The sequence below is a fragment of the Prosopis cineraria genome, unplaced genomic scaffold (genome assembly GCF_029017545.1).
Source record: "Prosopis cineraria cultivar Desert tree isolate PC_DT_omini unplaced genomic scaffold, ASM2901754v1 PC11, whole genome shotgun sequence".
NCBI classification, from domain to species: domain Eukaryota; kingdom Viridiplantae; phylum Streptophyta; class Magnoliopsida; order Fabales; family Fabaceae; genus Prosopis; species Prosopis cineraria.
This window is the reverse complement of record NW_026555342.1, coordinates 21,979,071-21,989,888: the sequence shown is the minus strand read 5'-3', so window position 1 is coordinate 21,989,888 and position 10,818 is coordinate 21,979,071. Positions and strand designations below refer to the sequence as shown.

The following is a 10,818-nucleotide window of genomic DNA, read 5'->3' as shown; positions in this document are numbered from 1 at the left end:
AAAATTTAAAAAAAATTAAATTTTTAAATAATATTAATGATTTTAATTTTTTTTAATAAAATAATGAAGTGATTTATAAATAAAACTCAAAAATATGTGGCGAGCTAAAACAGCTTAGCGTAGGATCATACTCCTCCTCCCTTATATTTTAGAAGATACTTTGGCCAAAGCTTCTCTCATATTGCTGCTCTCATGGTTCTCTAAAATACAGTTTATCACATCAATTCTTGGCCTTTTGTTTCTGAAGAATTTACCATCCTGCCAACGTGTGTTTAGAGGGTTAAGAGACAAAGTTAAGAGGGAATCTCTTTCCAGATATTTGCCTGCCAATATGATTTGATTTTATTACTATCTTTTGTTTGTTCTTTCCATGGTCTTGTATTTTTTAAAGAGAAAAAACACGAAGAAAGGTTAGCACAGGATTGATAGGCCCAAAAAAAAAAGTTGTAAGAGTCAGGAGACATTAGGAGGAGAAGAAACGGGTGGGATATAGATATAATTATGGCCTTGAAGAAGGATGGGATCAGGAAATAATAATGATAACGAAGTCCTCCTGAAGAAATAACAAATACCCCCCCAACAACAAAATCCCCCCCAAAAAAAGTGTACGGAAGTACCCTTATAGGCGGGCTCATTAGTGTATGAAAACACTCTTAAATTAAATATAGAGGTAGAATGTGCTGGAACGTAACGTTTATAAAAATATGCTTAGAAAGGATGAATATATCGGAGCTCTTATTACCATAAGTGTTTCCATGGTATTTAAATTTTTTTTTTCCGATTTAGAACTTATACGAACTTTTTCAAAGAAACCCTATGTTTTCATAAAAAAGTTCTCAAAAAATTACTTATAGGAACGCTTCTTTATAAGATCGTATGTTTTTTTTTTATTATTACAAGTAAATTGGTAATAGTTGGTTGCTGAAAAATTAAAATTTATGTATCAGGGGAAGAAGCTCACATAACTAAATAACATAAAACAGAACTCTCACTTGAATATAGCTTTCTAGAAGGTTAGGTAGAAACTTCTACTAAAGAGAAACTTCCTTGGCTTTTCTTCTTCCTTGATGGGTGCCTGATGTGGATGATTGTGAGGATCCAGTGTATGATCTATTACTAGGTGAAGGCCTAGCTTGATTGGTTGCAGCAGAAACTAGCATAACCAGATGAAAAATTTGAAGAACCAATATCTGAAAAAGTTGGAGCAACATAGACTGGTTTTGGCATTACTGGTGGAGAGTGGGCAATGGAGCTTCAAAGTTAAGTACATGAAGAGCTTGTCTAATTGTAGGCCTCATAGTGTAATCTGGATGAGCACACCATAGCCCAAGAATCATTAACCTTTCAAGTTCTTGCTCATCAAAATCTCCATTATCAAGCCTTTTGTCAATTGCTTCAAGAAGCTCACCTCTTCCATAGATTCCATACCCATTCCACCATCATGAACTGTTATCACTAGCATTTGGGTCAATCGGTTTTCTCCCACAAGCTAATTCCAAAGCAACAACACCAAAACTGTACATGTCAGACTCTTTTGTTGCCTTACCCATGGCCAAACATTCAGGAGCCATGTATCCTTTTGTTCTGCTGCAATAGTGTGTAACCCTTTCCCATGTTCCACGATCCTCGCTAGCCCAAAATCTCAAGTTTAGTATTGAAATTTGAACCAACATGATATTGCTCGATTTTATGTCTCTGTGGACTACACATTGCTGCCACTCTTCATGCAGGTAGAGTATAGCAGCGGCTAGGCCTTGAGCAATATTATATCTAGTTGGCCCTGTCAAGAGGTTCTTGCTTTGAAATAATGGTAATCTAAGCTTCCATTTGGCATGAACTCATAAATGAGTAGAAAATCATTCTTCTCATGGCACCAACCCATCAGTTGCACCAAATTCCTGTGCCTTAGTTGACTAATGATCTTTACTTCAGAGGATACTCCTTTACTCCTTGTTTAGATTCTTGGGACACCTTCTTAATTGCTACATAAGTATTTAAGCCTCTCAAAATCCTTTGTAGACCCCACCAAGCCTCCTTCTCCAAGTTTGTGTTCCTCTGCAAGTGTCTGTTGCTCTTACGAGCTCATTATAAGAAAATTTCTTCGGTCCAACGCTTTCAAATCTTCGTCCAGGGAAAGATCCAAGCCATCATGATTTTTCTTTGCCCTGCAATTAAACTTCCATATCAGAAACCAAGCTATGCATAACCCTGCAATCACTACAACTGATCCAATGCTCAATCCATGATCAATCCTGCTTGTTGCTTTTACCCTTGTTCACTACTCCCAATATTGCAGCATTTGCATTAAAGGACCATGAACTTAGTGTATGCAACTCAAATTGTAATCCTGTGATGAAGAGAAAACCAAACTGAACTTGTTCTGGCAGGTACTCTCTCAAGTCAATCTTATGGGAATAGTCTTGTTGAATTGAGGCATTATCCTTAAATCCAGTAAAATTGACAGTTAATTGGTATGAGCTAGAATTGTAGGAAATCTCAGCATCATACTTCTACCATCATTCTTGGTGTACCATTGTGTTGTGTAAGGAGTCCACATTGTTTTACATTGATTCCAACGTGATCATAAGGTGGATCCCCCTCATCCACGTTGGGAAAGGTGTCAAACTCTACTGCTACAAATGGATGTTCGTTGGGGTAATTTGGATCTTTCATCTCTCTACGACCCACAAGACCAATACCAGTGCCATCTGGGTGCACTGGAAGTGGAAAATCTGGGTGTGCCAAGAAGAATGTGATGCCATCTCCCATCCCATCACGAGTTTTGTTTAGTGCATTGATGATGAAGCTGAAACGAGTAGTGAAGTTTGCAAGTGTTCTTGTTTCATTGTCCCCAAGCTGCAACAACTTGCTATACGTTACTCCCTGCACTATCTTTCTTGTATCTGAGGTCAAGAATCAGATTGTTAAATTCATAAAAAAATTTTACGTAAGCATTTTCTTTATTATTTATAGGGAAACACAATTGTTAGTCGCTATATTTTAGTGTATTTGGTATTAATTCTTATATTTTTTTAAATTGCTCCAAGTCCTTTAAGTTTTATCTGTCTCTAGTGTTAGTGCTTTAAAATTTAAGAGTTGTAAAAAAATGAATAGAAGATTAAAAATAAAAAGAAGAAAGACATAAATCAAAATTCAGGAAACTGGCCATAGATAAAGCTTTCAAAGGAAAGAGACACCATATCTACGATTGGGAGATAGAAAGGCTCTTGGTCATTTTGCTTATAGAATATTCAACTCATTATAATTTTACTAATTTAGCAATAGAATTAGTAGAGTTTTGCACACATTAGTAAATTTATTTCACCAGTGATGAGGATTAACGTTGCAAACTGATGAAATTTAAAGGACTTGAAGCAAAGAAAAAAGTACAAAAACTAATGTCAAAGCATGCTAAATATACAAGAACTAACAATTAAATTTTTCCTTTATTATATAATACCCATTTAAATTTTAATAGCCTCGTTTTCAATCATCAACAAACAATTATATAGCCCAAATTTGAAATAGATGAATTACAAGTGAGATTAATTAGTGTTCTTGCCTAGAGAATTGCGCAAATACCAGATTGTTGCCTTTTTAAGATTGGGACTAAATTATTTTTAAAGGAAGAAAGGTTAATAACTTGAAAAGGAAAACAAAAACAAAAATAAGAAGTGGCCCAGCCACCAGCACTCAGCTAGTGGACTCTACAGTTACAAGCTCGACATTGCGGTCAGGTCTTAGGTGACTAGATGACCATCATTGATGGCTCTAGCAGCCAGCAGTAATTTTTTAATTTCATTCATTAAGGAAAAAATCGCATCTAAAAAACTTCTGGAGATTATTTATTACAAAAAATGATCAAATAAATTTGAAATTACTCTGCAAGATAAGAGATTTAAATATAATTGAAACTTGTTTTTTGAATGAGAAAAATTTTCCCTTGCTTCTTTCTGAAAAAACTCCCTCCATGATATGAGGGTTTGACGCCGGCAAAGGTTGCAGGACCACCACGATGATTGCTGGTGTCAGAATTCTAGCCTGGTAATCATCAAATCTCCAAGGTTGCTGAGGGTATTTAAATCCTCATTAAAAAATTTATAGCCATCAAGCCACTAAATCTATTTAGTTAAAATGGACAAAAACTAGTTAAAATGGGAAAACTAAGCCCCGTTTGGTATGATGGAATAGTTTTTGATGGAATTGGAATTGGAATTGGAATCAGAATTGGAATCAGAATTGGAATAGAATTGAATTATAAAAGTATGTTTTGGTATGTCAGAAAAATTAGATGGAATCCTTGCATTACTTTTGTTTGGTATGCAAGACATGGAAATGGAATTATACTTAAAAGACAAAAATACCCCTATATAAAAAATTAAAATAAAACATAATAAAAAATTAATTGTGTACCAATTTTCTTATGTATTTTATATATTAATAAAATATTATATAAATCATAGATTATATTTGTAACTATTATTCACTAGCTTGGGCCAAACAAAAAGTTTTATCATCAGAGGAAACATTTTCTTGAAAATATAATTGGCAATGGTTCCCATCCCTTCTACTTTAAAATAAATACACACATGTAGATTTAAAAGAAAATGTCAAACAAATCAATTCTACTTCTTATACCAAAAATATTATAAATATATAAATTATACAAAATATTATATATAATACCATCTTATATATATTATAACGCTTTATATATAATGAGAAAAAATATTATTCACCCTTTTATACTCCCTTTTTCTTTTTCTTTTTTTGCTAGCATATGAGGGTTTTATTTTTTTTTGAGGGCAAATTTGTCTTTCTGGAATTTGTATGAGGGCAAAAAGTGTCTTAAACATTACAATTCCATAGAATTGCTCCCAATTCCATAGATTTACATAAGGAATCAAAATTAGCTTTTTTCCATAGAATTAGGATTCCCAGGAATTGTAATTCATATCTACCAAACATCACTTTATTCAGATTCCTATCCCAATTCCATTTCCATCTTCACAATTTCAACCTACCAAACATGGCCTAACATATATGTAACAATTTTAATTTTAAAAACCACTTCTTTATTATGAAGATAAAGCTGACTCTTTAAATCTTTAACTTCATGTGTTATTTTACTAATTTTATTTATTAACTTGTGATGATCAATTGCAAATTGGAATGTTTGAAAATTTATGTATTTTATGAGTTCTCATCTGTAAATGTCATTTACATACCTCTTGATTTCAGGCCTTCTAAATTGCAGTTGACCATTGCATATTATTGTTAATGAATTTTCAAACCTCTCAATTTGCAATTGACTATGACAGACTAATAAATAAAATTAATAAAATAAAAAATGAAGAATTTAACTAGTCAACTTTATGTTCATAACAAAAAAATGGTTAACTATAATTAGTACACATATTAGTTTTTGACCATTATAACTAAATAGATTTGGTGACTTAGTGGCTATTAGGTTTTGGCGAGTCAAGAGATTATGGGTTCAAACCTTTCTTGATCACCGATTTCGAAGCTCCAACAATAATAGGTAGCTGGTGGTGAGGGAGGTAAATTTTTTTAAAAAATAATTAGGGATAATTTTATCTTTTTGCAACAAATTGTCATTATGCTTAGGTCTCTTGAACTTATTGAGCAAATTCAAATTTATTTGGTCTTTTTTTGTAATAAATGTCCTCCCAAAGTTCATGGATGCAATTTTCTTTGATCAAAACTTTTGTCATTCAATAAAATTTTATTTTTTTGGAGTTCTGCTAATGCAATTATTGATTTTATAGGCTATGGTCCTTAACTTGAGTTAAAAAAATTTTAATTGAATTTTTTGGCATTCATCTTTCATATGTAGCACTTATCTTTCATATTTTCATTACTTATTTTTTTTAGTAGTCATATTAAATATTTTCAATACTTATCTGCCATAATTTTAATATTAAAAAATTAAATATAAGTGTTTTCTTACTGAAAACATATAAGATATGCATTGAAAATAACTACGGTAATTGCTGAAAAATTAAAAAAAAATGAGTAGTAAAATTGCTAAAAATGAATATTGAAAATTTAGAAAATAAATATTGAAAATATAGAAGATGAGTGTTGAAAAAATTTGTCAAATTTTTTTTAATTCAAGTTAAAAATTATCATCCTTTTTAGAATTTATTAATTTAGGATCTTTAATTGTAATTAATATTTTTAACAGATCTTTAAATATTATTTTTTTCTAGCTCTTACATTTCGTGTATTTTTTAAAATTGATAAAAAGAGAAAATTTAAGTGGTCCCTTTAATATGTGGCCTTGAAAAAGTACTCGTTCATATTCAATAATTATACATGAAAACTACAGTAGTACACTTAGTTGATATAAGAAGGGGATAGCATTATATGAAGGGCACTACTGCGCTAAAATTCAAGGATGTCATTATCAAAATCTTGTTTAAAGATATGGTAAAGATTTAAAGGTAAATCCCACCTGTATAGAAAAATAATAGTTATGAATAGAGATTTAAAATGTAATGTGAGCAATTATTATTCAGTTCATTTTTAACTAGATTATCTAGTCTTTGTTATTATTTTTTATTAATATTTTTTCATATATGAGTTAATGTTTACTTTGTTACCTTTATTTTTAATATTCATTCTCATAAATTATTTACATTGAAAGTATTAATATGTTATATTTAATAGGTAATATAATAAATTAATGAAATTTAAAAGATATTCACATTTAAAATTTTAACTATTTACATATGAGGCTAAAGTATATTGTTGATCCTCTAACATTATAACACTTCAATTTAATCGGTCAATTTATAAAATATTTTTTGAATCCTTTGACTCTAGCACCTTAGTTTTAGATAATTATTTTTATGCAATTATTATTATTTTTAATAACTCAAATTTAATATGTTAATACTTAATAATATATTGTCAATATTTAAAAGTATAATGTAAAACTTTTTTGTGAAGAAACCAACTGTGTAAAATTTAACAGACTAAAAAACATTTTATATAATTAAAAAATTAAATTAAAACTTCATATGAAATTAAAAAATTAAAAGTATGATTTAACCTACAACTTTCATACATAATAAATTTTGGCAAAAACAAAATACATAACTTTACTTTTTCGTATCGTACATAACTTTATACTTTTGTACTTTTGGAGTATTTAATTCAAGCAACAATTTCTGGTGGAGCGGGTGCCGAATGGATCGCTAGTAATTAATTATATTAAAAATTTAAGGGTATGCTTGATTTTTTTTTTTGAAAAAAAAACTGTTTTCTGTTTTCAAAAATAAAATTAAAAAAATTATTTGGAATAAGTGTTTTGAATCTAAAAATAGTAACATCTTAATATTGTTTTTATCATTTTAATTTTTAAAATATACCACATTTAATTATTATAAATTATATTCAGTTTTGGCCAATAACTATCGTAAATCATACCATTAACCACGGGCAACCTCTATTATCAGCCATTTTTTAATTTTAAAGTTATTTTTAAATTTATATAATAAACAGATTACCATTTTGTTTTGTTTTGTTTAAAAAAATAATTTCTAAAATTGATTTACGAAATATCTTGTAAAAAAATAATAATAAAACCAAACAAAGACTTTAGTAAAAAGTTTTCTTCTGTTAGTATTTTCCTTGGATTCCTAAGAAGATTAATCTAACATCCCACTAGCTGTCTACTAAGATTCACGAGGGAGAGTGTGTTCATCTTGCTGGGTTTCAAATCTCTCAACCCTCTTGAAGAAATTGTGAAATTGCAGGATGATGAAGGATTCTTCTAAAACGACAAGGCCATCAAAACATAATAAAGGAAACGACAATGAGTAGTATTATTACCTGGTGAGGTTGAGCATCCCATTTTCCTGAAAGACATCTCCTTCAAGGTTCAAGCTCTGATTAGCCGTGTCAAGAAATTTCTCATAGTTGAAGGTTATTGAGGTCGCACCAGCTGCTGGGATTATCAGAAGCAATAAAATCTTGGTTATGAACAGAGAAAGAAGCACATGATTTTTTGATCTCCAGTGCTGAGATATCCCCATAGCTGATATCACTAAGAAGCTTTGCTTGTTTGGAGGAAGTTTCAGAAATGACTTGGTTCATATACAGAGCCACTGGGTCTTGTTTCGTAAAGGCATATGCCCAAAATTATTTAGATATTAATCGATTATGGGAAAAATTTATCGCTTGGTCCCTGTGGTTCACATTAATTTATACTTTGGACCCCACATTGGCCATGCAAGTAAATTCCGATAAAAATCAATCTGTCACCTAATTTGGTTGACTCTGAGCATTTATTCACACAAAGACGGTACTTCCTTTGTGTGTGTGTTTTTTTTTTAAATTATCTTTAGTATCAGGCAAAATTAAAGTAATTAATTTTTTTAATTTTTTTGTTTATTTATCATTGCTTGAATTTCTATACAATAATTTAATAGGTTTATTTTTTTAAGAATTTAATAATGTTATTAATTACAAAGAAGAGTAAAATTAAAAAGCAATATATTTTTAAAATTTTAAGTAAGTTGGGTTAAGAAGCTAAGGCCCACCATGAACTGGACATGCCTTCAAATTTTAAAAACACTTATATAAATATTTATAAATAATATATTAATAAGATTCTTACACTAACAACAAAATATATTTATTAAAATTTAAATATATAACTATCATTTTTAATTATAAGTGAAAAATTGATTAAATTTGTCTTATACTAAAAATAAGAAAAATATGCAAAGTCTCTTGTTGTAACAAATGGCTCTGGCTTCCCTCCTCTTAGGAAAGTCTCCTCCGCACCTTCCTTGAAGGAAGTGTAGATCTAGATCATTCCAATTTTTTATTTTATATTAATTAAAATAAAAATATATAAATTATAAAAAAGTCTTAATTCACCAATTTGGATAATTCCAAATTTAACATGAATGGTTTGTATTTAATATTAAAATTTTTATAAATTTACTATTTACGTATATTTTGGACAATATTTATTTAATATAATATTAAACTTTTCTTATAAATTTTTAGCATTAAATCTAAACTATTATATTAAATCTAAACTATTCAGACTAGTCAACAAATTTATGAAAATTTTTTATAATTTATATAAATTTTTATTTTAAAAATATAAAATAAAAAATATTAAAACTAAATACAACACTCTGGATGGAGTTGCGAAGGACGCTTCCTCAGCCGTGATGACAAATGCCTTGATGGCTTCTAATTTCCCTTGGAGTCTATCTTGAGACTAGACCACATGGGAGACTCTCTCTCTGTTTTTTTTTTTTTTGCCCCCTTTACCGTGAAGGAAGAGATATAAATTAAATAATTAAGAAATAGTCAAAATCATTAAAAAAAGTCTAAAAATAAAATGAATTTTCAAGTTTATCTTTATTTGGGTCTTGTCCACATAAAACCCTTTTCTTTCTTTGTTGTCTTGAAGAAAAGGTTCGTAGACTTTGTCAAATAATAGTCGGTAGGTATTGATAAGAAGAACATCACAGAGAGACAACTTTGTCATTCTTCTTATTTTGCCATCACAAAAAATAAGAAAATGACACCACTTAAAGTGAGAACTAGCAAGCTGTATCTAAAGTTTTCTTGTACCTACTCAGATTTATTCCATTGAGATATTATTTATTAAAATTTATTCTGTTGAAATTTAAAAAATATTTTATATTTATTAATCATTATTAAGATATTCATTATTTGTTTTTAGGATAGTTAGTATATTATACATTTACATATTAATATTAACATCACTTTTTCAAGTCTCCTTTTCTTTTCTTCTGATTTCTTTTAGTATAAACTTTAAGAAAGTGTTTTGTGCTCAAAAAAAAAACAAGAAAAGGAAGTATAGGGATTAAAGTACAACATTTGTAATATATGAGGATCAGATTAGAACAAATCTAAAGTTTGAGGGTTGAATTAAAAGTTAAAATAAATTATTGGAACTGAATAATAATTTTTTCCTTTTATTTTATGGAATAAGTAGGTAAATGACGAGCAGTCACATCATAGTTGAGGACTGAACTTGAAAATTGAAATACCTGTCCGATCAATTTCCCCGTCAATTTGCTGTACTAGCTACTATTACTTACCGTGCGTCGTGGGGCTAAAGTTTTTTTTTTTTTTTTGCGATATATATTTATATATGTTGCTTTTCAAAAAATATGGCATCAAGTTCTATAGAACAATAAGAAAATATAAGAACAAAAAAACAATTATAAAAACTATTCGTCAGCATGTTTCTATTAAAAATTAATAAAAAATATTTAAAACTTATAATCACAAACCATGTCTAAATTAAAATTAAATTACTTGGAACAACTTATTTTAAGGATGATTAGATTGTATTCATTTTTTCTTCGTTTGGATCGTCAAAGTAAATTAAACAAGCCTATATTTTATTTTGTTTCTAGTTTATAATTTGTCTTTTCTTATTTTCAAAAGAATAACATGTATAATAATTTTTTATTTTTAAATAAAAATATAAAACTAAAATTGTCAAATGTATAATCAAAACAATTTGAATCTTCAAGCTCGTCCTAGTCTGTTTAACATTAATCTAGAAAATTTAGATTGATTTTAAACATCTAGATTTAATTCCATTTAATTTTACCTTTTAAATAATTTTTAACAGATAAAAATATAATTATAATTTTTATTTTAGAAAAATGAATTTATAATATAAAAAATTTAAATTTTAAATTCAAATCATTTAAAATAAATTTAAAATTTTAGATTTCATTCTAATAATACTTGTTGTGATGAGCAGAAAGAACAGAACAATACCATATT

General features: G+C 28.8%; 1 protein-coding gene across 1 annotated transcript in view; it reads right to left on the bottom strand.

Annotated features, from left to right (window-relative positions):
• Positions 1–8,073, bottom strand: part of LOC129286705 (L-type lectin-domain containing receptor kinase IX.1-like) — a 13,541-nt gene extending 5,468 nt beyond the window's left edge. The window contains 1 exon segment of the mRNA XM_054922705.1: positions 7,861–8,073. Coding sequence (XP_054778680.1) covers positions 7,861–8,063 — 203 coding nt within the window. The 5' untranslated portion in view covers positions 8,064–8,073.
• Between the last annotated feature and the right edge of the window lie 2,745 nt (positions 8,074–10,818).